Source organism: Macaca fascicularis, chromosome 7 (genome assembly GCF_037993035.2).
Source record: "Macaca fascicularis isolate 582-1 chromosome 7, T2T-MFA8v1.1".
In the NCBI taxonomy this organism is placed as follows: domain Eukaryota; kingdom Metazoa; phylum Chordata; class Mammalia; order Primates; family Cercopithecidae; genus Macaca; species Macaca fascicularis.
Genome location: NC_088381.1, coordinates 21579042 through 21600264, shown reverse-complemented (window position 1 = coordinate 21600264; position 21223 = coordinate 21579042). Strand labels below are relative to the sequence as shown.

Below are 21223 nucleotides of genomic sequence, written 5' to 3'. Positions count from 1 at the left end.
CATGGTGGCTCATGCCTGTAATCTCAGTGCTTTGGGAAACTGAGGCAGGAAGATTGCTTGAGGCCAGGAGTTCAAGAACACGCTGGGCCACAGTGAGACCTTTTTAAATTTTTTTCTCTACAAAAAGTAGCCAGGCATGGTGGCGCATGCCTATAATCCCAGCTACTCCGGAGGCTGAGACAGGAGGATCACTTGAGCCCAGGAGTTTGATATTGCAGCGAGCGCTGATCAAGACCCTGTCTTTGGGGAAAAAAAAAAAAAAAAAAGTAATTTTTTCTGTTTTTTTAGATTAGGGAAAATACAGCATGGGTTGATTGGGTATTAGCTATTATGAAATTATTATTAGTTTTATCGGGTATAGTAATGGGAATTATTTAATAATTGTGATTTTTTTTAAGTTCTCATCTGTTACGAGTAAAATGAAAAAAGTAAAGCACACTCCCTTATTGTTTACAAATGCATGTACATGTTTTATATGTATAGATTCATGGAAAGGGGCTGCAGGAAGCCCAGGAATTCATTCCTACCACCACCACAACCCACTAAGTGCTCAATCAATACTGATTGTCTCAGTGAATCAGTCCCGGAACCAAGCATGTGAATTCCCCACAAGTTCCGTGACCTTAGAAGCTCCAGCAGCCTCTATGTGCTTTGCCACCAGTGCCTGGCACTTGATTCAGGCTTTCAGTCAACACTGAGGACCCCACCCAGTCAGCAACACCAGTGCTAGTGAGTGAAGAGGTGTCAGGGCGGAGAGCTGGGAAGAACCCTTCAGGCAACCTGGAGGGTAGAAAGCAGCAGACTGCTCCACAGACCCTAACCGAGAAAGGGGACATGTTGGCTCCAGCAATTCCCTCTTGCAGGCCACCTCTGGCTACCGCAGATGCTGGTGTGAAGTCACCTCTGCACTCAGGCACTGGTTCTCTGACATCTTTCCCACCCAGTCTCCCTTGTGTAGCACAGTCCCGCCTCCTCCCTCCTGGCTCCTAGTGTGTGTGCAGGAGGCCTGCTGGGGAGTTGGTAGAGCCAGAGATTAGGAGAAGGGGAGGCAAATAGGATTTACGGGATATTTGCCTTTCCTAAGAACTGTCCTCTGCTCATGATGTCAACCTAGGTTCAAGGTACGGAGGCCAAATAACAGGGAAGCAATGCTGACTATTAGCAGCCAGCTGTGACAGAGGCTGGGTGTGGCTACAGGCGGTGGGGCCTGGTCAGGGTCATCTCTGGGTGGCCTCCTCCACACACGGACTTCTACCTAGGGCTCAGGGAGGAGAAGGATGAAGGGACAGCAGTGAAATGGCTTCGCAAGGAGTGCATAGTCTGCAGGAAGTGCCTCCAAGACACCAGCAGACATTCTCTGGTAGAGCCTCTGCCCCTCACTCCCAGCTTCTTTCTCCTCTTAAAGCCCTGGCTGAAGCAGACACAGAGCTCCTTCCCTGGGCACCTGAAAGTGGGCACAGGGTGTGAGGATGTTCCCACCGAGATTGCTGAGTGCATCTTCTCATCAGTAGGAGCTGCTTGGTGGGGGTGGTGCCATGGGGGCATCCTTTGTCCCCTAGGACTGGACCCCTCTGGCCTATGAGAGGCAGCATGTTGTAAACGATTTGATGCCAGGATTCCTGGGTTCTGTCTAATTCTGGGCCATTGACTAACCCACTGTGTGATCTGCCAAGTCACTTCCACAATCTGAGCCTCAATTTCCACCCTTGTTAGCCGAAGGGTTGTGTTAAGACAATCTTAAGGTCTCCTCTGGCATTTATATCTTCTTTATCTACAAAATGATTGTGTATGTGACTTGTTGTGAGGATTAGAGATAATTCATGTCAATGAAATTATATTTGGTACAGAAAATATGTCACCTTCAAAAATCCTGGGATCCCTTCCTCCGGGAAATGGGTAACGTAAGTCCACTGCCCACTAAACAGCAGCATGAGTCAGATGCCACTAACAATATTTATTACCCAAAGCAATCTGACAGATTCGGGCACAAGGTCATGGCTTTCCCACGTTACAAGAAAATCAGAACCTCTTCAAACTCACCCTCCACCCACAGTCGAAGTAAGGGATTAAAGGCTACAGCTCAAGCTATGTCATGGCTACTATCTCCTCATTCTTGATGAATAATCTCCAAGTCACAAGTGGGCATGATGCGATTTGGATCCAAGTCTTACCAGAAAAAAAAAACCCACCATTAAAATAAGACAAGTTCATAGAAATCATTTCAACAGAAAGATATCAAGAGCCTTTACTGGCAATGAGAAGAGGAAAGATTTTCTGTTTATAATAACCAGAAAGAAATGGAATTGTCTAATAATCATCAGTTGAGTATGAGCCTAGTAGGGGATGCTAATCTTCCGGGGTGGGGAAGTCTTGTGAGCTAACCAGACCCTCCTGGTCTCTGGTGAGGTCAACAGGTAGCAGTTTCCTGGTTGCCTAGTAACAAGGGACCATGTTTAGGGGTGGGGTGGGGTGAGGTATGTTGGGGAGGGGGGCCTTCACTTGGCAAGTGAAATAACACAATTCTCAGGAGTTGAAAAAGAGGCAATCTTCAAATAGTGCTGAGAAGTCCTCTTACTTTTTCCACATTAGCGGAATGCAAGCTGGTTTAACCTCACATGACACTTCCTTTTTTGTTTCATTTGATTGGTCTGAAAATTATCCTGGATCCAGGAAGGTGATGCCTTTTCTTACTCTCCTTTTATCATCAAACCAAACAGCCAATGTGTCTCTAGAGACATTGCATTCTAAACTGAATGTGCTGACAAGCCTTCATCCCAGACCCTGAGTGGCAGGTTTTCATGAAAATCAGCTTCTGGGCCAGTTAAGTCTTCAGAAGTTATCTTTTCATAACTCAGCCCTCATCCCCCTCCGGGTCAGTAGCAGTGGAACCAGGAAATCCACGGGCCAGATTTCCTTACTCAATGAAGGCACTCCAGGAAGAGTTCCCGGCACCTGCCTGCCAAACTCCGCTCTGCTTGCTGGACTTTGCTCAGCATGAACAGGCCACTCTGGCTACAAGTTCCCCCAAACCATCCCAGATTGTATCTTTAAGGCACACCAATTCCTCTGCATAAGGACTTCTGTTCATGATGAGTTGTATTAATTATTCTTAACATTCAAAAGAGAAAGTTCTGCATGAAAGCCCACCCCTGTCCAGCCATTGTGCCCTGAGATCCCGATACTGTGCGGATGAGGGCAAAGCCAATAAACATCAGGGATTCTGGTCATTGGGATCACACTTGAGCATGATTTTCAACCCCAATCCCTTTTTAAATGTTTCAAAGGCTTCCAGAGCTTTCTCCAGAGGAAATCTATGGGTGACGAGGGGTTTTATGTTCACAGACTTGGATGCAAGCATCGAAATCGCCACTGGCCACCTGTAAAAGAGCACGAGCATTATATTCAACCTTCAAGAGGAAAGAGCCATGTGCCCAAAACTACCAAGCACTAGATCAGCTTGGCCATATTATTGATAGCACTGCGGTTCGGCAAAGCCAATTTTACAGGCCAACAACCGAGGAAAGGATCTTATGGCTTACGATTCAGGGGTACAGAGCCTATTTCCAATTTCCCCCACCCCTCGCCCACCCCCTCACTCCGCCATGTCTGCCATGGAGCCTAGAATTCCTGTGGCTCGAAGGAACAAGGCACATGGTGGAAGCCACTGGGAAAAGGCAGAGAAGCCGTGGGGAGGCAGCCCACGACAATCCAGTCACACCCACTAACAGCTCAGCTTACTGGAAAGCTGGTGCCCTGATGAGGGCATGGAGTTGCAGCCTCTAAAGCTAGGAGTAAGGGACACTGCCGCGGAGTGGGGTCCCAGCCAGAAGGTCCCAGCCGGGAGAGGGTGGAGCTGCGGAACACCGGTGGGGCAAACTAAGACCCTTTCGCTCCCCAGGGTGGGCCCTAGGGCTCAGGAACGGGAGCCACAGGACTTGATTTCTTCCTTCTGTCCTTTCTCTTCTTCTTCCCTTTAAAGGGAGAAAATGGAGATCTGGCAACTTAAGAAAATGGGTGGGGGGAAAGGGGCCTGGCGGGGATAAACAGCAGACACCCAGTAAGAGCATGCTTCAAAATCCCCTCCTTCCTTCCCTCCATTCATTCTTCTGTCCTTCCCATTCTTTAACTGGGAATGAGTGTTCTCTCTTTGGATCCCTGTTATATCACATAGCTATCAGTGTGGCCAGGGAGTGCCCCCCATGAACAAACAGGCAGAGACTCATGGGCCCAGAGGCTGAGTGGGGCCTGCCCTGGTCTTGCTGGAGGCTGAGCATCCTGGCTCACCCACAGCATACTCACGTGTTGCAGTATCGAAACACGCCCTTGATATCCACCTCCCGGACGGCTGCATGCAGTAGGGGTATGGTGGTCATCTCAGAGCCCAGCCCCACAAGCACCAGGGTCCCACCAGAGCGAGTGGCCTGGAAAAGGAGGTACAAACAAGAAAGCTCAGAAGATAAGAAATGCTGACTTCCCACTTGCAATAACGTAGTATCATCACACAAGTATCTTCTGGTTGCATCAGCTGAGCATCTCAAAATTCCAGAGAATGTGATTCTTGTACAGTGCTGAACTGCTCAACCTGCCAACCAAACTTAACAGACTGGCAGAGTAAACACTGTTTCCTTTAAACCTTCTGAAAAAATACACTTAACCCACGGAGAACCAGGCACAGTGGGAACATCTTCCAAAGCTTTACAGATTCGGGACCCAATATTGGCTTCAGCCAGCTCCACAGTCTAAGCACCTGTTCCTCCCGCAGAGCGCCCTCCACAGGCAGCGCTTTCATCAGAGCTGGAAGGAACCGCCGGCCCTCTAAGCTCACCGGTGCTGAGAAAACTATAAACATGAGACAGATGAGTCACTTATATTCTGTGGTTAAAAAAGGCTTTATAGGTGCGTGTAGGCTGGCGGTTAGAAATCGTTTTGTTCCAGAGATGTTTTCCTCAACAGTATGAGCCATAATGGGTTTTGTCTTTCCTTGAATGTTTATCTGCCTTATCAGTTGCCCACTTGGAGTGGGCAATTTCACAGGTGGCTGCGAAATTTCTCCTGAAAATTTCCCCAGAACTCCCTGTGAGTGCCGTGCTTGTTCCAGAGCTTTCTGGGGATCACTGTGCTCAGTGTGGTGAGAGACAGAACAATGGACAATTCAGTCATGCTGGCTGTTCATTATAGTCAGCAGCAAGCATTTATTGGGACCATTCTAGGTGCTAAACAGTGGAACTAGAGAAAGGCACACGCCACAGCCTCCGCTTCTGAGATGAAGGATACACCATGGAGAGAGGCCTGCGGTGCCGTGAGCAAGAGGTGAACTCAGGGTGTGAGTGGTGTGGGAGTGACTCCTGGGGCTGCCGCTTCAGAGCTGTGGCACCCTGGACGTGCCCTCTCAGCCCATTTTCTAGGGAAACTACTTCCTCATCAGCACTTCCTCTCTACCTGGTGATGAGGAGGAACACCAATTGGCCATCCCAAGCTGCCAAGATGCCAGCAGTTTGCTGACCCCTGGTCAAGGAATGCTGGAACCACCTGGACACTGTCCTGTAGGTATGGCATCTGCACCAAGGATATGACATCAATTCTACCCCAAGGCATCTGCCGCGTCTCATCACAAACACTATCCAGTCAGAACCTGGCAGGACCGCAATGCTCAGATATGTCCGTATTTGGTGCAGCCGCCTAGCCTGCTCATTGGCGGGGTGGCCTATAGCATTCTACAGCACCTGTCATGCATGACAGTCCCACTCCCTACGTCAAGAGAGACACTGCTGCAGGTCCGGTGAGGCCCATGGGTCACATTCACCTCCATGCTGCCTCAGGTAGCCTGGCAACCAGGCTGCCACCATCAACAGCTGGAAATGCCAACTGTTCCAAATGCTCTAAGGACCAGGCACAAGAGGAAGGAGAGACACGTCCTTGAAGTCGCCCAGCTTATACTGCCTCTCTGTGGGGTGGAGGTCACTGACCTGCCAACTACTTGAAGACAGTAGACACGACTTACTCATGTCTTAGCCCTCAAAGTGCCCAGCACAAAGCCTGGCACACGGCAGGTACCCAAGACATACCATGGGTAGATCAGTCACACACAGACCCATTGTTCCTCTCTGAGTTTCAGCGTCTTTTTGCCCCTTCCCCCATGGCGACCACTGCCTGTGACAGTGAAGCAGAGGGCTGGCCGACTCCAGCTGAAACTCAGGACAGTGCCGAGGTGGCACCCGCTCCTCCCTCTCCCCCACTGCTTCCTCAGCTCCTAAGGCCACAGGCAACTTAGTAGAAGGAGGTCTAGGCAGCTCTGCTACTCAGCTTGGTGAGTCAGCCTTCCCTAGAATGTCTCGTGTGATGCGAAGTGCCCTCGTGCATGAATCAGCTGGACTCAGAAGGAAGGAAGAAGCCCACGCTACCGTGGAGAAGCAGTCTGGGAGGCGGGGACGGGAGTCCCCTGTGGTGACAGCTGCCTGCGACCCTCCCCAGCCCTGGCCCTGTCCCTCTACCCTAGCATGGTTGTTTGTCCCCTCCTTCCCTTCCTCTCCTAAGCGGCAGGGCAACTCAGGCACTGGGGCCTGGCAGGGCTGGGCCTGGGCGTGACTCGACTTGCCTCAAACCACAAATCCCTCAACATAAAACGGTAACTGATTTTCAGCGTTATTGTGTAGATTAGGCATCATGTTTATAAAGTACAGCAGAGAAGCTGGCATGCAGTAGGGCTTGGAACCTGGAAGTTATTCTCTTTCCCCTCTTTTCCTCGTACTTTGATCTGTCAATGCCACTCCTTCCCACCACCTCCAACTTCCTGCCAACTTCCCATAAGTGGTTGGTGGGTCCCTGAGGGGCGAGTCAGGCATTGGCAGCTTATCTGTTCCTAAGTCTTGGAGACAAAACAAGCAGTGGACACCTGTGAACCTGGAAAATAACCTCGCCCTCATGACTAACTGAATGTCTGTCACTTTATATCAATGACTAAAAGATTGCAGTTTTCCTCAATAAAATAAGACGGGGATTTCCCACATACAATTAAGGCATCATTCCCTGTTTTTCTTCTTGATCTTTTTACCAAAACTACTGCACTTTTATGATCACAGATACGATCATGAAGCCAACCCCATCCTCAAAGTGTGTGTCCGTAACATTTTTCAAGGCCCATGTATAGCTGTTATCTTGTGTGAACCTCAGATGGCCCAATGAGGATGTAAGGCAAGTTCAAGTACAATCTCCACACTGGAGATAAGAAAACAGAGATAACAAAAGAGGAATCAATTTGGCTTGGGGCTCACACAGCAAGCTGGTAAAGAAGCTTCACTCCCTACTTCTATCTCCTTCACTCCCCTATGCTGATTCCCCAAAGCTGCCCTCAGCTCACTCACGTAGATGCCCGCCTGGATGGAGGCCTCTGCCCCCGTGCACTCGATAGTGACTTCCGGCTTGCACCCCAGCAGACCTTCTACTTTACCGGCAATTTCCTGAGGACTTTCCTTGGAGATCTGGAGGACTAAATCAGCCCCAATCTCCTTGGCTTTGGACAACCGGGGAGCAGACAGGTCTGAAGGTAAAAAAAAAAAAAAAAAAAAAATTATTTCAAACAGAGAAATCTGATGACTCATTAGGAAGAAAAGAAAATGGAGGTGTAAGATCTGATGGCAACAAAGCTCTGGTGCAATGGGTGGTGCTGTTGAGCCCAACACATCCTTTTCACACCAAGCTTGTCCAACCCGCAGCCTGCATGCAGCTCCGGATGGCTTTGAGTATGGCCCAATGCAAATCTGTAAACTCTCTTAAAATAGTATGAGATTAAAAGAAAATTTTTTTAAAGTTCATCAGCTATCGTTAGTATTAGTATATTTTATGTGTGGCCCATGACAATTCTTCCAATGTGGCCCAAGGAAGTCAAAAGATTGGACACCCCTGCTGTATACCCTCATACACTCCCATGTCCACCACACAGCTACACAAACACACCCACACACACACACTCTCACACAAACTCTCTCTAATAGCTTCTCCTAACACAAAACACACTCGCACACTCTTCTATATCTCCACAATCCATATGACACTACACACTCACCCCCTCCACACCGTCACAGATAACCTCTCCTCACACATACACATACAGTAGGCCCAGCTGTTTCCCCATCAAGGAGACTGAAAGAGAACAAAGCCTTACCAGTCACCACTACTTGAGCTGCTCCCATTGCCTTGGCCACGAGCAAAGAGACCACCCCAATTGGCCCTAAACAAAGCAGAAGACGGAAGATGTTTGTGAAATATTAAACATCTGCTCTCCCACTTGTCCAGGCCATGGACAGGAACCGTATCTTTTGTGTGTCTCTAGCATCTACCCCAGTGCCTGGCATGATAAGACCTTACTGGCTGTTTGTTGAATGCAGAAGTGAATGAATCCATGAAGAATTATTCTCTACATAAAACACGCTCCTAGTGCCGGGTTCTATTTAATCCTCTCAAACCTCAGAGCTAAAAACTTCCCACTTACTCCTGGGCACTAGTGGAGACAATCTCAAAGAACCACAGGATTCAAGGAAACACAGTTATTCAGAATATAAGAACTCTTGGAAGGTCTGGACTTGTTCTCCTGTTCTTTCTTTGCCCCGACCTTCGTGAGAACCCATCACACCTCCCCTAGAGAGACACATATTCTTTTTAGGTGTCCTCTGAGGACCACCTGGAGAGGTTCCTTAAGTGAGCTGGCTCCCTGGGTTGGCCCAGGTGCCCAGATAGCCCCAGGATACTCAGGTATGCAAGGATTTTCCTGAGATACCTGCTTCCCCATAGAATCTGCATGCTAAGTGACACTGTGGTTTTAATATAAAAATCAGACCCACAGAATGAAAGCAATGCAGAATATCTTTGGGGATTTACTTTTTGTACACACCCCCTGAGAACAATTTTGTGAACTCCCTCAGAAAACAAAACACTGAAAAATAATACCTGAAATGTCCAACAAAGCAAGATTAAAAAACTACACCGCTATTAAAAATTATGCCATAACTTTTTATCTATGGACACGGAAAAATGTTCACAGTAGATTGAATTTTTTTTTTTTTTTTTGGAGACAGTGTTTTGCTCTGTCGCCCAGGCTGGAGTGCAGTGGCGCAATCTCAGCTCACTGCAACCTCCGCCTCCCGGGTTCAAGCGATTCTCTCACCTCAGCCTCCTGAGTAGTGGAGATTACAGGCACCCGCCACCATGCCTGGCTAATTTTTGTATTTAGTAGAGACGAGGTTTCACCATGTTGACCAGGCTGGTCTCACCCTGACCTCAGGTGATCCGCCTGCCTCAGCCTCCCAAAGTGCTAGGATTACAGGCGTGAGCCACCGTGCCCAGTCTGATTTTTTAAAAAGAGTAGGTGAAGGAAGAGTATTTAGCATGGTCTCAGAAAAAAGCTAACAAACTAAAAGATTCTATACCCAAATATTAATAGTGGGTCTCTTGGGCTAATCGGTGACGGGCTTGCAGGTGAATTTCTATGTGTGTGTGTTGGGGACAAGGCATGCATGTATGTGGTATGTGTGACTTATTTTCCTTTTCTATGGTAAAAAGGTACTGGATCCATGCAGATTTTTATAAGAATCTGTCACCTGAGTCCTGCAGTCTGCTAGCCCATTGTGGCAAGTCTATTCTATATCCATCACCCCTCTTAGGAAACCCTGTGATCACTTATTTGGCCTGCCAAAGAAAATCACAAACAAGTATGAGGAACCCCAGATCACACCCACAAGGAGTGTGAGCGTGCTGTCTGGGTCACCAGCAGTTAGAAGCCTAGAATGATTCGGTCTGAGGCTGCTCGGGCCTGTTCCAGATGGCTGGAAACGGGGGATGAGGGGAGGCAGCTAGCTACAACCCTACTGCAGGCAGAGTGCTGGCTCCCAGTGGTGTGGGAGCAAACCACTGCTCACTCCTCCCACTGGCCGGTAGCGGGGTCTGCCTTATTCATAGATGGGACTAGGCCATCACTTTGCTGGTATAATTAGAAAGTTCCAAGAGTTGCCCTTCCCTTTACTATCAAAAATATTTCTCTAAGGTGGAGGTTGCAGTGAGCCAAGATTGCACTGCTGTACTCTAATCTGGGCAACAGAGTGAGACTCTGTCTCAAGAAAAAAAAATTTCCCTAGTTTCCCATCAAGCGTTCAAAAATAATCACCAGATTAATTCCTTTTTTTTTTTTTTTTTTTTTTTGAGACTGAGTCTCGCTCTATTGCCTAGGCTGGAGTGCAGTGGCACGATCTTGGCTCACTGCAACCTCTGCTTTCCAGGTTCAAGTGATTCTCCTGTCTCAGCTTCCCAAGTAGCTGGGACTACATGGTGCGCACAATCATGCCCGGCTAATTCTTGTGTTTTTAGTAAAGATGAGGTTTCATCATTTTGGCCAGGCTGGTCTTGAACTTTTGGCCTCAAGTGATCCACCTGCCTCAGCCTTCGAAAGTGCTGGGGTTATAGGCATGAGCTACTGCGCCTGGCCCAGATTCATTCTTTTTGTTTGTTTTGATATGGGGTCTTGTTTTTTTTGAGACAGGGTCTTCTTCTGTCACCCAGACTGGAGTTCAGGGGCACAATCATGGCTCACTGCACCCTTGACCTCGAAGGTTCAAGTGATCCTCCCACCTCAGCCTTCTGAGTTGCTGGGACTACAGGCACACACTACCACACTGGCTAATTTTTGTATTTTTTTGTAGAGATGGGGTTTCACCATGTTGCCCAGACTGGTCTCGAACTCCTGGGCTCAAGTAATCCACCCGCTTTGGTCTCCCAAAGTGCTGGGACTATAGGCGGGAGCCACCGTGCCCAGCCAATTCATTCTTTAAATGAACGAAAGGGCTATGTTGCCTAGGACATATAACCCTAGTTAATATCATGTCTGCAGATACTCGTTTGTTTAGCAAAGTGCTAGTCACTGAGGGAACGGGACACTGCAATCCTCCCTTACCCAGAGGATTCTAGAACAAATCTCAAGCCTTGGAGGGGGAATGAGATGGGCGGAGAGGTCCCCGCATTCCCAGTCAATGAACCCGCAACAGGGTAGCTTCTGTTTCTTACCAGCTCCACACACAAGGACCCTGTGTCCCAGGGTGACTCCACCTCTCCTGCAGGCATGGATCCCCACAGAAAGTGGCTCAATCAGGGCGCCTTCCTCAAAGGTGACATTGTCAGGAAGCCTGAAGAATCATTCGACACACAGAGATCCTCTGAGTTAACGACAATGCTAACAATAGTATTATACATGCCCAACGTTACTGTAATAACAACCATAGCTAACATTCATCCAGCATTTATTTATGTGCAGAGCAATGTGCTAAGCAATTTATATACATTAACTCATGTAAAGCCCTGGAATAGTTCTGTGGTAGGTACTATCATTCCCATTTTACAGATGAGGAAACAGGCTTGGTGGGTTAAATGACTGCCCCAGTGGTTCAAAGCTAGTAAGGGGCCCAAAGGGTTCAAATTAGAAGCCAGATATGTTCTGATCCCAGAACCTATGCCACAGCGTCCCCATCTGAAGAAGGCAACATGGTTTTCTTTGGAGAAATCAATTCAGTGAAATAAACACATTACATTTTCTTTAATGTGCTATCCAAGGTAAGGCATGGTAGTTATCATTAATAAATGAAAAGTTTACTTAACAAGGAGTTAACATGGCCACGTTCCAGCATCTCATCTGCTTCTCAAATTTACGGCCTTTTTAGTTTCACTTTAGCAAGCAATCCTGATTATCACCAGTTTTGCAGAACAGTGATTTAGCAATGGGCATCACTCTGATAGCCACCCCCCATATTATATATTCCAGAGGAACCACATCTGAGGACAGAAGCTGCCCGGCTCACCCAGGGCCAGTTAAGAGGAAAAAAGGGCCTGTTCCACATAGCTGATTAAATGCTGTGTCACCTTCACTCTGGGTTCTAGGTTTTCACTTCCACTGGCATCTTGACCCTCTCAATAATACTGCTGATGATGACAGCAAGTATTTGCATAAAGCTTTACAGATTAGGAAGCATGCTCATCTATTACCTCATTTAATCCTCATGATAACCATGTTAGGCAGGTAGGGCAGGCTTTTTAAAAAAATCTTTATTTTACTGAAGAGGAAACTGAAACTCACTGACATTAAGAGAATTGCCAAGGTTATGAAGCTAGGGAATGGAAGGCCAGACTTAACCAAGGTGTCCTGATTCCACATCCTCTGCCTGTCCCATATCAGCTGCCTCCTGGTATGAGCAGCTGTGTAGCTAATATTAATATCCAATTTCTGCTAGTTCCTCACTGCCCAGGATTTACCCAGCACCCCAAATCTCCACACACAGGAACATGAAAACCCTCGAGTTCCAGAAAGAAATAAATGTGGCAGCCAAACCATGTGCTCATCCCCATGATCCTCTCAACACTGTCCCCAATCTTCAACAGAATAACTCAGAGTCCTCCTATCACTGTCCCTGATCCTTGACAGAACTACTCACCAGGCCTTTGGAGGCCCAGCTGCTGCCCACCACCCCCTTATCCCTTCCCCTCGGCTTCTTCCCCATCACTTTCCCTACTCCAATCCACTCTCCTGCTCTGACTGCGGTCACACTCCTTCTACTCCCCCTAGAAGCATCCCTTCTATATAAAGGGAAAAAGTTTAAAATGAAATAGTTAAGATTCCTAAACTCTCTCAGGGACTCCGCAGGCTCCCAGATACGCCTGCCCTTCCACATCTGGGCTTCCTGAAGAACTCATAAGGGCTCTATGCAGAGGGTGGACTGCATGGAAGCTACATCGAGGAGAGATGGGATTGGGGAAGGTGATGAGGGAAGACTGTTATCAGGAAGAATACTCTACTGATTAAGCAGACGCTGCCTCATCCGCCTGCACCCAACACAGCCAACCGTGTTGGAAAGCTATCTGGTGTGGAGGCAGAAGCATGCACAAGGAGTCCTGGAGGCCAGCCCCGCTGCCACTGACCTTGGGAAAACCACTGACTCCACCCTCTCCAATCTTGTCCAGTGGGGGTTGATGGAGAACAAGGATGAGAAGACTCTAAACTTCCTCCTAGCCCCAACCTTTCATGACTTTGTAAACACCAGAGAGTGATGAGGCAACTTGGTAGTTTTTACAATGGGGTTCAGGGAACAGGCCAAATTGGGTAATGGATGATTAAGAAGCCAAGGAGGAAGCAGGAAAATAGAAAGAAAATAGGTAGGTACACAAATAAAGAGGCTGTGGTAGTATGGGAATCCTAAAAAGACATCAGAGAGGAGGGCTTGGGTAGGGAAGAATTGGGGACACAGGCAGAAAGCACCCTGGGAGGAGAAGAAAGGCAGGGGCTGTATGACTCCCCAGAGACCTTCCTCAGCACCCCCACTGCCACTGCCAACCAGAGCCCCATCATTCCCTATAAACCACCAGCGCAAGGCTCTCTTTCATGTCTACTCCTGCACCTCCATCCCCAGACCACTAGGCCATGAGTATGGCATAGCTTGGCACCATTTACTGAGCACCTACTATGGGCCAGACCTCATGCTGGAGACTTGACATGCCTTTCTCATTGGATCTCATCAGTAATTCTGTGAGGGAGGTACCATTACTATCTCTATTTCACAGGCAAGGATATCGAGGTTACAAAATTTAAGTGACTTGCCCAAGGTCACACAGTTGTAATTGGCAGAGACCAGTGGGCTTCACCACTATGCTCTTCTGCCTTCCATGAAACTTTTGTTTGGTGTCTTGACTTGGAAAGGGCCCCAGAAAGATGGGTTCATTCAGGAACCACTTGCTGAAAGGTGGACTCTGCACAGGTAACCTGCTTACTTCTAGAGCAGGTTCAGGTGTTGACTTAAACCCATCACAAGGTCTCTGGCCTGTGACTCCTCTCAAGGCTCCCAGTAGGCTCCCAGACTGTTCCTGTGACTGGCACCTGGCCTCCATCGGACAAGCCCCATCCTGGCTGAAAACCACCACTGGGGCCAGGCTGGGGTGGCAGGAGAACGCAACTGAGTTGGGTCAGGGGGAAAGCGGCACTTTGGCACCTTAGAGCTCCATGGCTGGGGCCATGGGGGGCCATGAAGAAAGGCAAGCACTTTGCTTCCTCTAGACTCAACTTCACAATTTCAGGGGTGAGAAATGGAGTAGGGTAGGGGAGTGGGCACAGGGCAGGAGCTTGAGACTCACAGAGACCCCAGTTTGACTCTTGGTTCTGCTGCGTGCCCAAGTCAATAAGCTTCCTTCTGCCTTGGTTAACCCAACAGCGGTGCCCATCTCACCATTATTCTTGTGGAGATTAAATAAATTAAAGCATGCAAAGCACTTACTAGCACAAGGGCAGGCACATCGTAATAATAATTATGACTCTCCATGCATCAGCTTATTTAATATTTTGGTGATTAAATGAAACTGAAACAGAGAAAAGTTAAATCATTTCTCCAAATTCACTTGCTAGGAGGGAGTAGATCCAGGATCCCAGAGCTCAAGCCCTGGCAGCACACCACGGCACCTCAGGAAATGTCAGCTGTTGCTGTCATGGTGTGTTATTGTTGTTGTCGAGGTCATTGTTGTTGTTGTTTTGGTTTTTTTTTTTAGACAGTCTTGCTCTGTCGCCCAGACTGGAGTGCAGTGGCGCAATCTCAGCTCACTGCAACCTCCACCTCCCGGGTTCACACCATTCTCCTGCCTCAGCCTCCCAAGTAGCTGGGACTACAGGCGCCCGCCACCATGCCTGGCTAATTTTTTGTATTTTTTTTGGTAGAGACGGGGTTTCACCATGTTAGCCAGGATGGTCTCGATCTCCTGATCTCACGATCCGCCTGCCTCAGACTCCCAAAGTGCTGGGATTACAGGCGTGAGCCACCGCGCCCAGCCGAGGTCATGGTTGTTATGAACTTTCTGGTGGTTGCAGTGGAAAGTAATAACAGAGGATGAACCACAGGAATTCTCTCCAGGCTGTCTGCAGAGGGTGAGTGATTTTCAGCAGTATTTTTCTATTGTTGCTGTAAGTAAGGGAAACAAACTAAAAGACTAAAACCAAGCACTGTGAGTCAGTCTTATTCCTAGGGAGGCTACCCTCTCTCAACGCCACCAAGAAGAGTAGCCTGCCCAAGTGATGCCGCATGTTTGGAATTCTGAGCTGAAAAGAATAAAGAAATAACCACAGGAAACAGCGCCAAGCTAATGAAGGGAAAGAGGTCCCAGGTGACCCAGTGGGACTGTGGACACTCACTTGTAACAAAAGGCTGCATTGTGCTTGTAGAACCGGCAGAGGTTTCCGTCATCGGGGGGTGTGGCACAGAAGAAGATGGAAGGTGACAGATTGTATCGGCCAGACTTGCAAAATTCATCATTTTCTCGGGGAACACCAGGCTCGATGGCAACACGATCACCTGGAGAGGAAAACAAAGATGGCACCCTGCCCAAAGGTGAGAGCAGTCTGCCCCCTCTTTGGTCTGGTTCTTTGTTTTCCAACCTTTGAAAACAGCAGAAGCAGAGATGTCATGAAGGCTTGCATGCTCATGGGCAGACGTCAGATGTGAGAATCTAGCTTAATGAGCCCCCTCCTCCCTGGGGACCCGGAGTGTCCTAGGCAGGTAAGGAAACTTGGGATGAAGCACAGACTCACTCTGGGGGAAAAGGACTGCCCCCTCCTCCACAGTTCAGTGTGGCCTGCCCTTTTTCCAACTCCTGCAACAAGCCAAGCCACCCCTCTACCTCCACAGCCACTTCCCAGCTAAGGCAAGCCAAGTATAGTTCCCGTCTCACACTGCTGCAAAAGCGGTAGCTCATACATGGAGTTTGCAGGCATTTTTTCTTCATCTGTCTGGAAAATAGGGAGCAAAGCCTTTACAAAGACAAGAGCTGTAATTATAGCATGTTTTATGTCCAGTCTGGTCATTTTTAGACAATAACTAGGAGTCAACTGATTCCTGGTAGTAGAACCGCAACGGCCAATGACCTGCAGAGGCCTCATACAGCGGAGAGTAATAGTTGAGGCTTCTGAACAGCCAGTTCTGTTATACTTCTATTCTATGCCCCACCATACCTGCTTGGAAACCCAGCCTGAGAACTGCTCTCTAATTGTTTTTTTTTTCTATCTTTTTATTATGAAGAATTTCAAACACACAGCAAAATTCAAAGAATTGCATAGTGAACACCTGGATAGCCTCCTCCTACATTCTTCGAGGAACATCTAGCTATGTTCACTTTATCACATATCTATCCATCTACCCCTCCGTCTCATCTCTGTCTCTCCTTCCATCAATCCATCTTCTTTTCCGATTCATTTCAAAGCAGGCTGCAGACATCACCCTTAAATGCTTCAGCCTGCATATCATTAACTAGAGTTCAGTATTTGTTCATGGTTCTTTTTTAAAGTTATCACCTAGGAATGCAAACCCCTTTTAAGATACAGAACACTACCACTACCTCAGAAATCTTATTCCTCTGTGTCCCTTCCCTGTCAATCCCCACCCCCATCCCCAGAGGATGTTTTGATTTTTTTTTTGTTTTGATTATTTTTTTGTACCAGAGTAGTATTGCCTGTTCTGGCACATCACAAAAATGGGATCATACAGTAGATACTCTTTTGAATCTTGCTTCTTTCAGTTAGCATAATGCTTTTCAGATTGATCTATGTTGTTGTGGTATTAACTGTCTGGACAGGTGCGGTGGCTCATGCCTATAATCTCATAATCACAGTACTTGGGAGGTCAAGGCAGGAGGATCACTTGAACCCAGGAGTTCAAGACCAACCTGGGCAACATAGAAAGACTTCATCTTTACAAAAAAAATTTTTTTTAATTAGCTGAGCATGGTGATGTGTGCCTGTGGTCCCAGCTACTTGGGAGGCTGAGGCGGGAGAATCACTTGAGCCCAGGAAGTTGAGGCTGCAGAGAGACGTGATCACACCACTGCATTCCCACCTGGGTGATAGAGCAACACTGCCTCAAAAACAAATGACAGTTTGTTCCTTTTCATAGCTGAATAGTGTTCCAATGTAAGAGTATACTATAGTCAGTATCACCATTCTCTTATTGATGGAAAAAACCTGGTTGTTTCCAGTTTTCCTGTTGTTGGTTTTTTGGTTTCTCTGTGTGTGTATGTTTCTTTGGTTTTTTGTTTGTTTTTTGAGACAGAATCTCACTCTGTCATCCAGGTTGGAGTACAGCGGTGCAATCACTACTCACTGTAGCCTCGACCTCCCCAAGTTCAGGTGATCCTCCTGCCTCAGCCTCCCAAGTGAGGGAGGAGAAAGAAAAAAAGCAGGCAGACAGTTAGGGCAGGTCCTCGGTGAAATTCTTTCAAACAAAAGAACAGTCTGGAAAAAAATCAAGCTGCAGGCACATAGAGAGCAGCTTGGAAAAATCAAGCTACAGGCACAGATAAGGAAGTGAGGCCCAACATAGAAACGCCTTGGTTCTCTGTGTAATCAGGGGACTCCCAGGAAAAAGCTTCCTCCCTTTTTTGGGCATGTACACAGTGGGCTCCGTGAGAACTTGCATGGGGTGGGATGGGGGCTTGCCTAAAACATGCCCGTAGTTGCTCAGGCAAGAGAAGCTGCACCCTGTGCTTGCCTAAGACATGCTCACAGCTGCACAAATAAGGGAAGATACACAGGTAGCCACACAGATAAGGTAAGTTACACAGCACCTGCACAGATAAGGGAAGTTTCTTATAAAAACCTTCGTATTTAACTGTAAAACAACAACCGTGTTTCAGGTCGATCCCCTGCTCTGCTGCTGAGAGCTTTCCTCTTTCACTTATTAAACTTTCACTGCAACCTCACCCTTGGTGTCCATGCTCCTTAATTTTCTTGGTCATGAGACAAAGAACTCTGGATAACACCTTAGACAAGGAGACTGCTACAATGACCCTAGACTGCTTCACCCATAGGGGGTCATCTGGGATATGTCGGAAGGGTGAGTAGGAGCAACCCTCTAATATTTTACTTTCTGTGGTTTCTTATCCACAGTGTTTTTTTTTTTTTCCTCTCAAAATCAAACAAATACCAGGCCTCTGTTGGTCAGTTAAGAATGGTTAGTGCAGCCACCAGATCTGTAAGACTCAGAGGACAGGCTTGCTGGAGAGGACTCTGTCAATCCCCCATCGCCCTCGGGTGTTGGGAATGTCAGCTGAGTTCCAATCCAGTTTCCATTCATGGAAGACCTAGCCATCGCATGGGGTTGGAAGGAGGTCCTGGGACAACTGAAGGTTTCTGGCTGAGGCTACACCTCAGTGTTATCTGAAGGCTCCTGAACTAACTCCAGTCCCTGACAGCCCATCATGGTGTTGGTGCCAGGACTTCCAGTCTTTCCTATCGCATTTTCTTCCATTCTCTCCTTTGTGGCTATCATGTCTCCTATCCCTTCTTTGTATGCTATGCTGAAGGTATTTTTACAACCTGGGAATATAATTTTGTTGGATAGAGTCAGCCAGTGCCTTAGTAACCAGGAATGTAACTCAAATTGCTGTTTTTGTGATTTCCTAGAAACAGGGAGAATTCAAGATTTTAGCCTAAATTTTCACCTAGTAAGGACCTTTTTGTCGCCCAGTGATAGGTATTCATGGCACTGTATGGGAGGATATTTCACCCTCAGTGAATACCCGCCTCTCCATTTGGGTTTTTTTTTCCTCCATGTAAAAACCCAGTACTGTCCAATGAATCTTCTTTCCTTGCTTCCTTCCTGCCTGCCTGCCTTCCCTCCCTCCCTCCTTCCTTCCTTCCTTCCTTCCTTCCTTCCTTCCTTCCTTCCTTCCTTTCTCTCCTTTATTTCCTTCCTTTCTCTTTCTTTCTTTCTTTTCTTTTCTTTTTCTTTTTTTTTTTTTTTGATGGAGTCTTGCTCTGTCGCCCAGGCTGGAGTGCAGTGGCACAATCTGGGCTCACTGCAAGCTCCGCCTCCCATGCCATTCTCCTGCCTCAGCCTCCCAAGTAGCTGGAACTACAGGTACCTGCCACCACACCTGGCTAATTTTTGTATTTTTAGTAGAGACAGGGTTTTACCATGTTGACCAGGATGGTCTCCATCTCCTGACCTCGTGATCTGCCCACCTCGGCCTCCCAAAGTGCTGAGATTACAGGCATGAGCCAATGCACCCAGCCAAATCTTTTTTTCTATTCATAAAAATTTTATTCCACTTAGATTAATTTAATACACATGTTCTTAATAATTATGCTTGGATTGTTCATAAAAATTTCATAAGACATTAAACGAAGCTAGCCATCATCTCAAGTTGTTTCTCTGTTAACTATTTTACAGCACATGCATGTTAGGCAAGTATCAAAAAAAAAAAAAATCACAAAAGCAAAAAACCTAAAAATCACAAAAGCAAAAAACCTAAAAAAAGGTTAAATACATGGGTTTTTGTTTTACTGCTGTGCTTGATATACATAAGTAATGAATATCAGCCAATTCAGTTTTACTGCATCTTTACTTTTACATTTGTTCTTTGGTTGCCTAAAACATTTAAGTACAAATACAATGAGCATAGCAAAAATAATGAAAGCTAACAGCAGGTAACTGTACAAATAATGGAACGTGAACCATTTCTGCCCTTATCCAGAGTAAGATGGGTTACGATTGTCTATAGGAAAACTTCTGCAGCTGTAGTCAAAGGTGTGCACATTGAGATTGAGTATTCTACAGATATACCTGGTTTAACATGTGGGATCCATGGGATAACTGTTTCTATCACAGCCTTGCAAGTGCTCCAAACCTTAAAGTACCCACAATTACTACACCTGTGACTGGAACCAATGATCCCTTTAATTCTCCACTAGGACAAACCAATATGTAGGCAGTTTTCTTTGCTTAGATATGGAAGCAGTTTTAACACTGGCCCTTGTGAAGCCGCAATGTACCAAAAGTACTGTGTCAAACATTTATAAGTTGTATAAAAATTCCACATCCCTATATTGGCCACCTCAAGATGAAAACAGGTAAATCCCTAAATGTTAACTGGTTCTACTCCCCTACCATTAAACATAAGAACCACATGGGAAATACAGAAATTCAAATAGAAGTAACATAAACCTGTCATAAATCGTAAACAAAAACTATTTGCGGGACAGCGCAGATGACAAATGGTCTACTGTGTAAATTTTAGGAGTCAGACAAAAGTTGGAAGGCTGGTTAATTTTCCCCTCCTTCTCCTGCTTCAGCTTTGTCTCCTTGGGTATCTGATGTCCACAACGTCAAGTTGTCTCTCAGTAAATGCATTATTAGCGTGCTGTCTTTGTATGACTCTTCACTTAATGTATCAAGTTCAGCAATGGCTTCATCAAAAGCTGTCTTTGCAAGACAGCAGGCTTTCTCTGGGGAGTTGAGAATCTCATAATAGAACACAGAGAAGTTAAGGGCCAGATCCAGTCTGATAGGATGTGTTGGTTGCATTTCCTTTTTGCTGGTTTCAAAGGCTTCTTGGTATGCTTGTTGTGACAGATCCATAATCCCTTACTTGTCATCATCAGCGGCAACCTCAGTCAAGTAACGGTAGTAATCTCCTTTCATTTTCAAATGGAAGACTTTGCTCTCTGCTTGTGAAGCATTGGGGATCAAGAACTTTTCCAAAAGAGATAGTATCTCTTAGCTCTGTCTCAATTTTCTCTCTGTATTCTCGAGCCATCTGCTGTTTTTTCTCAGCACCTTCTGTCTTTTGTTCAATATTTGAGACGACCGTCCAAGATGACCTGCAGGTTCCTACAACATTTTTATAAGCAACTGAGAGAAGATTCCTCTCCTCACTGGATAATTCAGCTCTTTGCTCAGTTACAGACTTCATGCAGGCTGCCATGTCATCATATCGCTCAGCCTGCTCGGCCAGCTTGGCCTTCTGAACCAGCTCATTTTAATCTATGACTGGATGTTCAGTGTCTGGAGTGGGTGGTGGTGGTGGACGGACAGGGGCTCAGCAGTCTCTGGGTGGCGAGGGCAGCAGTGGCAAGGCTGAGACTCTGTCTGCCCAATGAATTTGAACAGTTAGTTCCTCTATGCGACAATTTTCTTCTGCTAGGAGGTAGACTATCAAACCCAAAAACCTCTCCTTCTAACCTCTGCCTGGAAAAAATTTAGAATCAGGGTTTTTACCTAACGTTTCAGTCCCTACCATGCCACCTAGTGAAATGAGATTTTTCTCTGTGGAGGTCACTATTGGCCTTTTGTCCAAGGCCTCTAGTTCCCCAATTTCTCTCCCTCCTACATCCCTCTATTAGGGACCAGGCTCCATGCCCCATCTGCAAACAGCAAAATTC

General features: G+C 46.9%; 1 protein-coding gene and 1 pseudogene across 1 annotated transcript in view; both read right to left on the bottom strand.

The window, feature by feature from the left end:
* Positions 1–1937: 1937 nt before the first annotated feature.
* The window catches only part of SORD (sorbitol dehydrogenase), a 44715-nt gene continuing 25429 nt past the window's right edge, over positions 1938–21223 (bottom strand). The window contains exons 4-9 of the mRNA XM_045395373.3: positions 15203–15362; positions 11050–11168; positions 8162–8227; positions 7362–7537; positions 4300–4421; positions 1938–3377 (exon numbers count right to left, since the gene is read on the bottom strand). Coding sequence (XP_045251308.1) covers positions 3212–3377; positions 4300–4421; positions 7362–7537; positions 8162–8227; positions 11050–11168; positions 15203–15362 — 809 coding nt within the window. The 3' untranslated portion in view covers positions 1938–3211. The remainder of the gene's footprint in view (positions 3378–4299; positions 4422–7361; positions 7538–8161; positions 8228–11049; positions 11169–15202; positions 15363–21223) is intronic.
* On the bottom strand, positions 19081–20794 carry LOC102129855 (14-3-3 protein zeta/delta pseudogene; annotated as a pseudogene).